A 14581-nucleotide genomic window follows, 5' to 3' on the forward strand; every position below is an offset into this window, starting at 1 on the left:
ATTCAGCAGGATCCTGCCACAGGGCTGTGATCTGGACTGGGAACACATTTTCCGGTAAGGTCCCCACATCTGCTTTTCCTTCAAAATAAAAGTGGCCAGGAAGCATGCTGCTGTAAAGGCATGAAAAATGTCACATGCAATTTGTCCCGTGGTTTATCCAGGCAGTGATGTGAAGAGAAATCCTAGGTATATACTCTAATTGAAAAATTATTTCATTGTCTTTGTACACTAAGAGCAAAATGGCAGCTGTATTCTAATTTACTCACAGGAAGCACCAACTGCAGGAGACAATAAATTCAGAAGTACTTACACTCTTCTGTGGGCTCTGTCAAATGTGAATGTTGTCCTTTTCTCCTTAGAACAGTAAACTCCTCTGCCCAAATCAGTGTTCCATCAGATGAGTTTTTATTTTGCGCAAGTAGCATTAGCTAAACCACCTGCCTAAAGTTTCAAGGTAGCTTCTACCTTACATGTGTGAGTTTCAACTGGAAATTGGTTTACATGTTATGCTTCGGAAATGTAATACACAGAGCCTCTGAGAAGGAAGATCTGGGATTGGTTAGAAATGATGTCACCCAGGCCTTTGTTGCATTTTAGAAAGAAATATTTGGCTCCTGCCTTTGATGCTGACCTGGTCTTTGACTTGCTTCACTGCAGATGGAACGTCAGCGACTAAAGGGCAATGACTGCTGTCTTTGAGGGACCAAAGCAGGGGCAACCAGCTTATGCTGAGATAGACTAGAACCTGTCTGAAAGTGAACATGTAAAAACATCTGCAGCATGCTAATTTAAACCACGTGCCTGAGCATTAGAAAGTACTACAAGTCCTGGTGTGTACCCTTAGAATCCAAAGCTTTTAAAAGGTGCCTCCATCTTCCTCCAGAAAGGAATTCAAATAATGACTTACTGATGTGTGTCAGCATCAGACCTATCTTCTTGGTACCACTACGGAAGATGATTTGCAGTTCTGTGAGGCTATCCAGACAGGATCTGTTTCATATGAAACGTGTGAGCATTACAAAGGGACGAAGTGTTTGTGATGGAGACAGATGCATTCTTTGTTCATTTATTCACCCATTCTTGTATAAGGCAGCAGGTGGCATACTTATTGCCAACGAAAGGTGCATGCGCAAAAGGGGAACTGATCTACCCCCCTCACAGTTTGTCTGCCCAAGCTCGTTTTTCCAATATCAGATATCCAGGCTGGGGACAACGCTGGTGCAAAACCAGGAGAGGCAGCAGAGGGAGAAGGGCTATGCTTAACACAGCAGCACGTCCTTTTTTGTTTAAAAATTAGACCTTGCCCCACCTTTTCTCTTGTTTACATATGAATGGGGCAGACCTTCATTCCAAGGAACCCGAACCATAAAAGTCTAAATGAAAAGAAAGAAAGATGTTAATGGACCACGTAAATTTTATGTGAAAATACTGCTATAATGACTTATATGAAAACTCAGCCAGGGGGATTCGAAGAAGTCACCCAACAATTACAACAAAAGTGGAAATATTATAGTTAGGATACATGTTCGTTTGTTTGTTTTTTGATTTTTTTTTATGTTTGTGGATATGTTTGCTATAAATTTGGAAAACTAATAAAAAAAAATTTGGAGGAAAAAAAGGAACCCAAACCTGGGCAAGCCCCTGGAGCCCCTGAATTCTCTCACTGCTCACTGCCTTTATGGTTTTATTTACACATATATACAACTTGAGCATAAGATCTGGAGGGGTGGAGGGGCTCACAGCATTAACACCCCAACAGATCTTGCTTCTCCATGAGTCACGGCTTTGGATCCAGCACACATGTTGGATAGAAACTGTTTCTCAGGAATCCCTGGCTTCCAGCTGAACCAAACACAATGACGTTGGCTAGGAAAGGGAGTACGACACAGGAGAACGGAACTTATTTTCTGGGCAGTGGTCAATCCAGTCCTCCCTAGGCTGTCCCCCAAGAACAAACTTCCCCTGTCAGGGCTAGATTAAGCAAAATAAGCACATGCTTAGGGCATCTAGGGAAGGTTGGCACCACAGAAATTTTCCATTTCCTGATTTTTAACACTAATGGTCACAAATTTCTCAGCCGAGCATTCATTCTCTCAGCTGAAGTATATTAAAAATCCCAACACAACAACTATACAACAAGGCAGGTTGGGTGCCTTATCTCTACCAAGTATAGAAGCAGATGTGTTGTGTAAGAATAGCTTTGAGGATTTCATCAATGACTTTGCAATTAGGAAAAGTAGGAGAAAAAGATTCTAATATAAAGAAAGTGGAAATATACAAAAATAAACATTATTTTCCATCTTACTGTAGGTTTCGTTTCATTTCAAAAAATAGAATTTTATTCTGTTTATAGTTTATTATTGTTTCTATTTTGAATTAGATATTTACGGTGGCACCCAAATATTGTAAGTGCTTAGGGCCTCTGAAGGTCTTAATCCAGCCCTATCCCCTGTGTTCCACCAGGTTTACTCTAAATATGTGTGCATAAGGTTGCAGATTAAGGCAGTGGGGTTATTGCCAAATAAATTTGGATTCCTGAGAAACAGTTTCTATCCAAATGCGATTTTGGTTTTAAACGCAGTGTAAGGTAGTCTCTATGGGAGCATATTGTATTTAATTATGGGGTATCAGAGTTTTTAGGAGGCTAACCAGGCTGGGATAGCAGGCTTGTTGATTTTTGAATGTCTGATGTAGATTTTTTTTCTTCCAATTTCGTTGTTCTGTATGGGACAATGACAATAAAGATTATCGTATCGTATGCCTGCAGAACTGTGGCGCATGAGCTTACTGTACATCTTCATATCTGAACAGCCCTCTTAATAAAATGGAGAGGGAGTCAATTTTTTACTCTTCCTTCTTAAAAAATTAATGTCTGACCTACGTGCTTGCGGGCTTTTGAACAAGAGCTGCCCCTGGAAAGTGGAGCAGCTGCGGCAATGATTTTGCAGCCTCCATCAACCAGGAATGATACACAGCCGTCTGCTCTGAGTGTAGCAGGCTGGCTACATCCTCGTCTGCTTCCCTCCCCTGTTGCTTAATGGTGGGTCATAGGCCAAGCGCACTTTCTTCCATGCTGGAGACTGCGCTGCCTGCTCTTCTGGCTTTAATAATATATCACTTGCATGAATATTTCATCAAAGCTAATTTTGCAAACATGGCTGGGGCTGTTCTGACTCCATTTGCTAGGGACATGCGGGTCTTGATTTTTCTGGGGCACAGAAAAACTGCTGGGCGTAGAAGCAGCAGTCCATCCTTCCGCTGCCGCCTCGGAACTCTCTCATTTTGAAGGTGTTGCTGGAGGCAGGAAGCTGAATGTAAGATATCATTTCTAGCATAGTAGACATGGGGGTGAGCTCTGAGTCAGGCTGTTCCAGGTGCAAATCTCACCTCAATAGGTGGCCTTCTCAGGACACGGACAACAACCCCTCCATTTGCAACACAGGGATTATAATACAGTGGTACCTCTGGATACGAACGGGATCTGTTCCGGAGCCCCGTTCGCATCCTGAAGCGAACGCAACCCGTGTCTGCGCATGCGAGGGTCGCAATTCGCCACTTCTGTGCATGCATGTGACGTCATTTTGAGCGTCTGCGCATGTGTAAGCAGCGAAACCTGGAAATAATGTGTTCCAGAGCGCAACCCGAAAATGCTCAACCTGAGGCAACTTCAACCCGAGGTATGACTGTACTGGCCTCCACTGCATGCTTTGAAGACTCAAAACATGTTGTATGAGTGGGAGGTATTATTTTACTATATAGTTTCAGGATGTGCCAGACTCTGTGCATGAATTGTGATTTTTTGAATGATGAGTAGCATGTTACAAAAATCACATGGTGGGGTGCACATCTTTAAAGTTGTTAAATGTTATAAATATTATACCTGAATGTATCCTTTCGACTTGACAGCTCAGGGAAGATACCTAGCTTTATAAATCATAGAAAATCAACTCCTTTGGCAATTTCCTCCATTCCAACGCCATTTTGCCCTTGGAAAAAGGACCCTTTTCCCTGCCACCTCCCACCATAATCCCTCAAGTGTGAGGACATGTACACACACACACACACACACACACACACACACACACACACAGGGGTGACAATTGCTGAGCTGATTGTTGGCCAAGGGAAGCCAAATCTCATCACTGGACTTGCCTTGGGGTCCAGACATGCAAAGGAAGTTCCATTGTGCTTCTGTGGTGGGTACTTAACTATGCTAATCTTATACTTGGGCGTTTCCCTGACAAATTTGCCTATGTTAATCTTGTATAGCCCTCCCCTTTCTGACGTTTCAGTGCTATAGCAATGATGCTGTACGAACTGTGTTCTGGGATATGGTGGGAAAGTTTTAAAAGGCAATGTCGCCCTATGCTCAAGGTTCACTCGCTGCTGTTTGAACCTATTGCGCAACAATAAAGGATCTAAGCCTGCTGTTTTGCTCCCAATTACTTGGCTGGAATTTCCTTCTTTTACTGACTGCATGGACCCGCTGGGGACTTGTACCCTGATGAGCTGAGCTGTTTAGTAGTCTCTCAACCCAGAATTTTCCTTATCAAGCACTTTATGTTGGAAGAGCAGAAACACCAACATCTCCTCATGCAAACACATCATATATGTGACAGCGCATCCCCAGTATGCCTCCATAGTATACTTGGATATGTATAATGTATATACATTTGCATTCATTGTGAATTTGTTATGGACAGCTGTGTGCATGAGGCCTGGATTATAGGAGCAGTCTTATTGTTTGCTTTTATTATTATCATCTCTAAACCATCAATTGGCTGAAGAAAGATAAGGCTTTGGGCTGGTTTTTTAAAAATTCTAGTTTTTTTTTATTTGTATTGTTTTGAAACCTACCTTTGGTTGGTTTTTTTTACTAAACCCATTTGACACCCACTCAAATAGACTTCAAACATGTGAAAGGCAATTCACACATTAATAATCATGCACCACAGGGCAACCAGTTGGTAAGCTCACAACCAAGATGTGAGAGCTCTACCACTCCCTGACTTCACTAGATAATAATAATGATAATAATGCTTTTTTTTCAGAAAGGTGAACTCAAATAAGCTTACAAAAACAAACATTAAAAACACAATAAAAACAACCAAAAATGGTCACCAATAGTATATAAAAAAGAGCAGATCCAACTCAAGCCTAGCCCACTAAAAGATAGCAGAAAATTAGGATGCAAAGGCCTGGATGTATAAAAATGTTCTTGCCTGGTGCCTAGGGTGGTGCATTATTCAAACAGGGAGCCACCAATGAGAAGGCCCCTTTCATGGAAGAGGCGGTCCCTGCCTTGTCTGTCTGTCTGTCTGTCTGTCTTGTATCTATCAGATGCAAGAACCTTTTGGTAAATTGTCCTCTGTACTCACTTGCATTAGCTTGTATTTATTTAATCTGATTTTAAACTATTAATAGAAGAGTACTGTTCCTGAAGGTGCTGCAATACTAGGTCAATGTGTGGAGCAGACAGAGACAACAGAGTAACCTCTTATCCTTTCTCCTGTGTCTTTTCCAAGAGCCAAAATTGTGGAGTAATTGTTCAAAGAGTAAGGGTAGGTTCACTTTTGTGGATTCTGCTTTGTCTCCCTGGGTAGGTAATGTATATAGCAAAGTGGCTATTTGAACACACCTCCAGGATTCCAGTCCCTGGTTTATCACACTGCCACAATACATGGGTTTTGTTTTTTTAAAATAATTTTATTAACCACATGTAATAAACATAATTTTAAATACAATGGACACCAACAGTATCAGCTAGTCTGTCATCTCTTGGAAAAAAGCATACACAATACAAGTTTTTTAAGTCACCCAAGATTGAAAAATTGGATCCTGCACACTAGTTTTTTGTTTGTTTGTTTCACAAAATTTATACATATTTGTAAAACAAACCAACCTTCAAAGTAGTTTACAAAAAATAAAACAGTCAAATCAAGAAAGATTTACAATTCTACTCTAAATACAAAAGTTAAAATACAAAAATACTAAAACAGATCCTCAACACTGTAAACATCTGGGTAGGCTTGTCTAAACAATAATGTTTCTAACAGGTGTTATTAGAAGGTAGAGAAGGTTCAGAGTACAGTAAAGGTATTTGATCTCAATAGGCAAGAGAGCAGATGCTGCCACACTAAATGACTGAGCTCTTACAAATGTGGAATGGGTATTATGTGGCACTTGTAGTAGTGCCAATTCCACCAAGTAGGCACATGGTGGTGTGAATTGGCACGAAGAATCCCTGACTGGGGAGACCTGTCCAAAGGAGCTTCTCCCCTTTCTCCCCACAGGGCTTTGGCTGAAGTGCCATTCAGGACAGGGGTGGTTTACAAGATGGGATGCCTGGCAAATTCTCCTCTGGCTTGCCCTGTGTGTTCGAAAGCATGCCAGTGCAAGTAGATAAATAGGTACCACTTCATCAGGAAGGTAAACAACATTTCCGTGCACTCTGGTTTCCATCATGGTGTCCCGTTGCGCCAGAAGCGGTTTAGTCATGCTGGCCACATGACCCAGAAAGCTGTCTGCGGACAAACGCTGGCTCCCTCGGTCTGAAAGCGAGATGAGCAGTACACCCCAAAGTCACCTCTGACTGGACTTAACCATCCAGGGGTCCTTTACCTTACCTTACCTAACAGCTCCATCACTCTCAGGTTAGGCATAAGACCTCACTTCTCCACAGTGCACACCACACAATGATACCTGTGAAATGTATGGGTTTACTACCCATTTCATTAGATCTTATAGCGCACCTTACATTAAAGGATTCAGGGCAGATAGTAACCATGATGCACAGGGTTTAGGACCCAAGACAAATGGTGCACAAGAGAACAGGAAGGCAATTCATGCCACACCTACCCACCCACAGTCACTGTATATTTTTGATTCCTATTTCCACCTGTTTTCTGGCCAGGATCCAAATAACTACTTGACTAGTTCTACAGACTCAGTATCATAACGGCTGTCAACTTTTAAGCCCTGTTTTTAGGCCCTGCATGGCAGCAGTTCGTTCTGCAGCAATTAGCAAGAGAGAATGCTTAGCTCCATGCTATGTAAAAGCTTCCCCAGATATCGATTTCTGCATTTCAAACTTTTGCTGCAAGGGACATCGGCAGGCCAGGCTGCTCCCACCCACCCTCCCACCCCCTCCCTCTAGGTAGTTGGCAACCCTAGCGAGAGACCCCACTGAAGATGCCTGAGCCCCTAGGAGCTTCTGAAGTCATCCTTTGGACCACAGCCATGGTCTTCATCACAATTCCGCCTTGCCCTAGTTCACTTCTTATTGATTAGCCCTTAAAGCCAACCCTTCCATCCTCTGAGGTTTCGTTTTTACAATCAAGTGCTATATAAATTTTACGAAATAAATAAATACGTTGTCTCCAACCCCATCCTTTGCCAAACCATGAAAACATCAAGCAGAGATTGCAGCCTTGGAGGGATTTGTGGGATGAATGAAATAATACTGTTATAAGTTTGAGGTGCCAGAGTTTGTGGGGGCAAGGCACCCATAATTTCTAGATTTAGTAAGTGTTAGAATTTAATCAAGGTTTGGGAAGTTAAAACTGTAAACACCGACGTCCCAGATCCAGCAGGGATTCAAAATGGAAATAACACAGGGCAGCTTCCTCATGAGGTAACCGCCTGATAATGGCTGATCCATCAGGACATTCAGTGCTGGACAGCAAGGGGGGTGAAGCCCCTCCTCCAGCTGTGTGTTAGTGGGCAGAGACAAAAAGGGTTTCGGGTTTCAGTTTGGATGATGTGGGTTGGAGGGGAATCGTTTCACTGGGCTAACAACAACAACAAGGAACAAGAAGGGGGTCGAAGAGCACCATGTTGACTGACTGAGACAGGCTGTAACAAAGAGACAGAGAGCATGGCTGATTTTTCTGCTCTGAGCTTCAACCCTGCTGCGCCTATGGGAGAAGAGACCTTCTTGGAGTGTAGTGTGTTGAGTCCCTGCATCTGGACTCAGGTTTTATATACAATGGTACCTTGGGTTACATACGCTTCAGGTTACAGACTCTGCTAACCCATAAATATTACCTGGGGTTAAGAACTTTGCTCCAGATGAGAACAGAAATCGTGCAGCGGCGGCACAGCGGCAGCAGGAGGCCCCATTAGCTAAAGTGGTGCTTCAGGTTAAGAACAGTTTCAGGTTAAGAACGGACCTCCGGAACGAATTAAGTACTTAACCTGAGGTACCACTGTAGTGCAGGTTCTTGGCACCCAGGGTGCACGTGTGTATGTGCCTGGGAGATAGGGCACGGAGGGTGCCCGCGCCAGCCCAAGCCCTCACTTCTATCCGAGCTGGGGCAGTCTGAGTTGGTGGCGAGGGAGGGAGAAAGAGGCTTGAAGGCACCCCATGACGAGGGCAGACCTGAGGGCTGTGGCACCAAAGTGGCGTATTGTGGGGGTGCCGGGGGGCCAGTTCTTAACCCGAGGTACCACTGTATATGTGTAAATAAACCATATATCATAAAACACTACAGTCTCCGCGGTGCCTTGCTGTCCCTGGGTAAAGTGCTCCTGGAATGCCTGGAATCTTGCACCACTTGTGGAATTTGGGGTGGCGTGTAACAATACTTTTTCTCTCAGCCACCATCACCAAATACTCACACCCCTTTTAGGGCTGCTTAACAGATAAGGAAAGAGTGTTGGCAGTTTGGCGCACCCAGCCCCCACTCCCCCTGGGACTAGGAACCAGAGACTGATCAATAATACAGCAAAGCTCTTAGCATATGTCAAAGATACTGTGATGGGGGACAGGACATGGATGAGCCTTGTGAAAAAAGCCAAAAAACATTTTATTAAATGTCACTCTCCCCAGACACATTATCTCATCAGACTAAATTATCCCATTTCTCCTCCCCTCCCCTTGTATGCTATGACCCATAACATAATAACATGTCTCTTTGGGATGAGAGAGGGAGAAGCTAGAGAGAAAGAGAAGCAAAGTGTTGGGAGATCTATATGTGAAAGGGTCAATGATTGATCTTGCCCTTAATCCCAATGCCATTAGTGCCCAGAGAAACTCTTGCTTTACAAAGGACTAGTTCTTACTGAGGTGGTAAATGTGTCTGAGCTGCGCCACTTCAGAGCGTAAGTGGGGACTTGCAAAATGGAACACTCCTCATCCCCTGCAGATAGAAAACTAGCATGTCAGGGATAGAATCCATCTCATTGACATCCTAGTTTTCTATGTAGAGGAAGGGGGAAAGTTGTATGGAGGAGCATAACTCCCCACCACCTATAGACTGACACAGCATAGCCTTGACCACCACAGTGAACCTTCCTGAAGTAAGTCCTATTGAATGGAATGGGGGTTACTTCTGAGTAGTGTATGGTGTGGGTTCTGTGGCTGCTAATAGCACCTGTACCAACTCAATGACATAAGCAACAAAGTAGTTGCTTCAGGCGCCAAGGAATCTGCACTGATTACTGATCTCCAAAGAAACAGAGACTTTGTCAAGGAGATATAGATATGGGGTGCACCAAAGTTTAGTTTGGGGTTCAGGAACACATAGCTCTTAGTTCATTTTTAAAGTTCCTTGATGGTGTTGCATTTGAACTTTCGTGCAAATAAGGAACTAGGAGCCAACTTCAGTGTCCCCCTGATGTTGAGGGCTAACTTCGGAAGCAACGAGCCTTGTCTGTCCTGAGACCATGGGAAACCCAATGCCAGGAGGGAAGAGGCTATGCTAGGCTGCATCATGGACCCATGTGCATTAAGGCAGCTTCGTATGCTCCTATGGCAGCAGTGGCCCACAAGACACCATCTGGGAAGTTTTGCAAAGGATTAGCTCCTCCACAGCTCCCACCAATTTTAATGCAACTTGTGTAAAGAGAATTTACCAATGCATTGTGTCCCACGTGGGATAATGTGAGCCACTTCAGATTTTCTGCTTGTGCCAGCCCTGTGTAAATTTAAAATATATTATAAGAGCAATATATTTCTGTGTAACCTACTAAAGCACATTTGTCAGACTACTACACTATCAACTGTCATTGGATGATGATGAGCTGGATTTGATTTAGCTGGCAACTGGAATGTTTTATCTGTGTGGCTTATGGGTGCTAGAATCTGATATTACTCCCCCACCCTTTTAAAGGCAGATCTTCATTTCAAGTTACCAGGAAGGAGATTCTGACTAAGCATCTGGAAGAACCTTCTTACAGTAAGAGCTGTTTGACAGGGGAACGGACTCCCTTGGGAGGTGGCAGAATCTCCTTCCTTGGAGGTTTAAAAGCAGATGTTGGATGGTCAACTGTCATGGATGCCGGACTAGAAAACCCTTGGGGTAAATTCCAACATTACAATTCCATGATTCTATATAATATTCAATCAGGGTAGACCAGGTGGGCCAACTTGAATAAGATATGGGGGGCAGGTAAGGGAGCGGGTGCTGCTGTGGTCTAAACCACTGAACCTCTTGGGCTTGCTGATCGGAAGGTTGGCGGTTCGAATCCCCACAATGAGATGAGCTCCTGTTGCTCTGCCCCAGCTCCTGCCAACCAGCAGTTTGAATGCACACCAGTGCAAGTAGATAAATAGGTACCACTGAGGTGGGAAGGTAAAGGGCGTTTCCATGAACTCTGGTTTCCATCAGGGTGTTCTGTTGCGCCAGAAGTGATTTAGTCATGCTGGCCACATGACCCGGAAAGCTGTCTGCGGACAAAGGCTGGCTCCCTCAGCCTGAAAGCGAGATGAGCACTGCACCCCATTAACCATCCAGGGGTCCTTTTCCTTTTTTATCTTTTTGTCCCACATAATTGATCGCATTTGAATGGGAATGGACATCAAATCTGCGGGGGTCCGGCCCCCTCACATATGTTACTGTGGGGGTCGAAGCCCCCACGGCCCCTAGGAGTTGGCTCTTATCGGGCCGACCAAGACATTTTGGCGCCCGAGGCAAGACGCGCCACTGACGCGTGAAATGCAGATAGCGGGTGGGGTGGCTCTTTCTTAAGGGCTGCCTCGCAGGTGAGACGGCAAGAGTCTAGTTCTCAGTGAGGGTCTTTTGCCCGAGGGCGGGGGAGTGCGTCAAAGCCCGGCGCGCTGCAGCTGCGCCCCCACCCTCAGCACTGGAGCGGGCGCGGCGCCGTGTGATCGCCAAGGCGGCCGAGGGGAAAGGGTTAAGGAGGCCGGACTTGGCCGGCGAGGGGGCGCCGCATCCTCTCGCTGCCCCCGCCAGGTCGGGCTTGGTGGCAGCCGGAGCGCACGTCGGCCCCGCCCGCGGCGCGCAGGAGCGGGAGCCGGGGAGGGGCGGCCGCCGCCCTCGCCGCCTCCTGGTGCCGCTGCTCCAGCTCCGCCAGCCTCGGGCGCGCATGCAGCCGGCGAGCCCCAGGGGCGCGGCGTTGCTGCCCCGGCGCAGAGAGAGGATCCGCCCGGCGCGCCCCGGGCCAAGCGTCCCAGGCGAGGGGCCGTGCCGCAGTCGGGGGGCGGGCGGGCGAGGCGCCCCCTCCGCGCAGCCCACCTGGCCAGCCCCGCCCTGAGCGCCGGCCCAGCGCAGCGCAGCCGCGGCCTGGAAGGCGGCACGGGAGGCGCGCTAGCTCTGCTCGGCTGGCACTAGGCGCGCGGCGCCCATGGGGCGAGCTCTTCGGGCCGGCCAGCGATGGACGACTCCGGGATCATACGCCGGAGGCGGCTCCAGGTAAATCGGGGCGCGCGGCGGGTCCCTTCTCCCTCCTCTCCAAAGCGAAGCCCGCGCCGCCCTGGCCAAGCCCGCCGCGGTGCCGGGGATGCGGCGCGCAATCCGCGCGCCCTCTTCGCCGACGCAGGGAGGCAGGCAGGCCGGCCGGCGGGCAGCAGAGACAGGGCGGCAGCCGCCGCCGCTCTCTCCTCCTCCATCCCGGGGGAGCCTCCGGGCAGAAGCCCAGTCCGGGCTTGTTCCTTCCTGCAGGGCGCAGGTGTGCTCGGTGCCAACCGAGCGGCGCTTTCCTTTGGTGCCAGGGGGGCGCCGCCGGAGGTGGCCGCGCTCCCCGCACGCCAGACCCGAGCAAATCTTCTGGTGTCGCAGGGGGAGGAGTGGGAAGGGGGACGGAATGGCCGAAGACCAGCGGGGAAGCCGAGGGCCGCCTGCCTCGGGTGGGCTGTGGGGTCACGCGAGTCCCTGGGCAGCGCCAGGGAAAGATCAGCGGCGCTTGCGGATCATCATTTGGCTTTGCTGAAAATGAGATCTGGGAGAAGGTTCCTTTTTCCGCCTCCTTTCTCCCTGCTCCATCCGTTGGGGCAAAACCAGACTGAAGAGACCGAGGCTGTACCTCAGTCGTAGGAATATAAGAATTTCCCAGTGGGGTCAGGCTAGAGTCCGTTTATGTAGTGTTTGGCAGCATGGAAAAATGACAAGCAGCAGTCCCTGCCCCGAGGAAGTTCCATTCTAAATACAGGGCACTGGCAAGGGAGAAAAGGATAAAAAGGGGTAGAATTATTGCATTTATTTACTTAAATAACTTGTTTAGATTTCTGCCCTACGCTTTAAGTACATTATCAGGGCAGCTATACAAACATTATTATTTTATATACCTTAATATGTAGAGTAAACTACAGCTTGAGCATGACAGCACCCAAATGGAATAGAGCAATTGACAAACACTAAAAAGGGTGAGGGGGCGGGGGATTAAAAAAAGCCGCGAGAAAGAGTTGGAGTGGGTGCTGGGGGAGCTTTTGACTGTGAACACATTCCAAAGCCAAGGTGTTTTACATTGCTACATTTCATTCCCACTTTCCCACTTTGGTTGTTAGGAAATGTTGAACAGCAAAAGACTGCAATGGAAACATCCTGTTGCTAAAGGTTTTTAATGGAAGCCCCTGGAGGCCAACCCACCACACCTTTGACATTAGTGATTTTGTTTGGCTGCTCCAGAAGTTCCACAAATGCTCTGTGAAGCAATGTGTGCTGATAACACACATTGTGTGCACAGAAGAATTAGGACTGTGACATGAATGAGATCTAACAACTGGAGTAGTATGGATATGATGAGAGACACAGAATGGGGCACCCACCCAGAGTCCCATGGACTCTGGGCCTAAGCAGGATCTGCCTGGCTGGTATCTGTTTGTGAGCCCCCCTGGAAATTGAATCAATAGACAGTTCTCTTGGCTCCTTGCGGGCAGTATGAGCTGTGGAGGTAACAAACAACCTCTCCACATGTCCAGACACTTCTAGTTATATGTTTTAAAAATACTTAGCTTTAACAGTTGTTTAGCTTTGGTCTCTTATTTCACAGAGCTTGAAAGGTGTTTATGGTATATAAACAAATTGTTTGGAATTATGGAGGCATGAGAATGTATGCATATGCTAGGGTCCCAGAGAGTAGCATAGTCCATTCATCTGCATACTGTCCCGGGCAGCAAGGAAGGATACAAGAGAGAGAAAGCTACGGGATACTCAGCTCATGTGGAAGGGGAAAGCGAAACAGCAGAAGTCCCCGTGGCTGGACCACGTGCTTAGTGAAGGCGAGGCATTCTAAAAATGGAAACAAAACTTTTTCAAAGCCCATCATTTCTTGTAAGCAATCTGTTCCTAAGAAACCAAATTTACCATTTCCCGAGCTGTATATGCAGTGGGTCCCTGGAAGGATGCAGAAAGTGTAGTGCAGACTTTTCCGACTTTGTGCTTTCCAGGTGTTTTGGACCACAGCATGTTGGCTGAAGGCTGATGGGAGTTGTAATCCAAAACATCTGGAAGGGCACCAGGCTGGCAAAGGCTGCTGTACTAGTTAGAGTGCTGGGACTGGGGTGACCCAGGCAAAATCAGATGTTTTCTTAGCTGGGTAACCTTGGGCCAGCCATCATTGGTGTAATCCAACTCACAGGATTCTTTTGAGGATAAAATGGATCTTTGGTTCCTTGGAGGAAAGTGAGGATATAAACGTGATAAATGAGAAAATCTGTTTCTCTTTATTTCACATTGGTAGACATTGGAAGCTAAGAGACATATGAAATAGCAAAACGTTGACTGGATATGGACAGCTAGTTCCATAGTTCTATTTGGGGTTGTATTTTGTTTTCAATTGTTTTTATTCTGTATTTTATTTTGCTGTAATCCATTCTGGGGGTTTCCGGTGAAGGGTGGATAATCTAATAGTTATGATGATGACAATTAATACTTTCAGTTAATAATGCGGTGATCCATAACCTCCCCTACCTCATTTTGCAGTCTCCTTGATGGAGAAGAGAAAGTCACCATCACTCATATAATCTTGGAGTAGGGTTTCATTAATTTATGTAGGCCCATCTGCGGTGTCTTTATGCAATGCCCAGGCTGTCCTGAAGCATATGAAGTGAGAAGTGATGAAAGTGCTTCTGACCATGTGAAGAGAGAATTTCATCTGACATAAAGCTACAGATTCCCAGGAGTAAGCCATAGGGTTCCCGGGTCTGAAAGTGTTGTTTCCAGATAGTCTCAGTCCTGGAATTTGCACTGTTAGAAACTAAATGCCATCTTTCAGTGGTGTCCACTAGACATCTTTTGCTATATCTCTTCAGACATCATGCCTAACCATGTTCTGCACTAATCAGAGTTCAAAATCCAGACTATGGTTTGTGTTTCTGCACATGTAAGCCAACCATTGTTTA

General features: G+C 46.4%; 1 protein-coding gene across 1 annotated transcript in view; it reads left to right on the forward strand.

The window, feature by feature from the left end:
• Nucleotides 1-11527: 11527 nt before the first annotated feature.
• The window catches only part of MAST1 (microtubule associated serine/threonine kinase 1), a 101927-nt gene continuing 98873 nt past the window's right edge, over nucleotides 11528-14581 (forward strand). Inside the window, exon 1 of the mRNA XM_083592797.1 lies at nucleotides 11528-11654. Coding sequence (XP_083448923.1) covers nucleotides 11616-11654 — 39 coding nt within the window. The 5' untranslated portion in view covers nucleotides 11528-11615. The remainder of the gene's footprint in view (nucleotides 11655-14581) is intronic.

Source organism: Podarcis filfolensis (assembly GCF_964270895.1).
Source record: "Podarcis filfolensis genome assembly, chromosome: 17".
In the NCBI taxonomy this organism is placed as follows: domain Eukaryota; kingdom Metazoa; phylum Chordata; class Lepidosauria; order Squamata; family Lacertidae; genus Podarcis; species Podarcis filfolensis.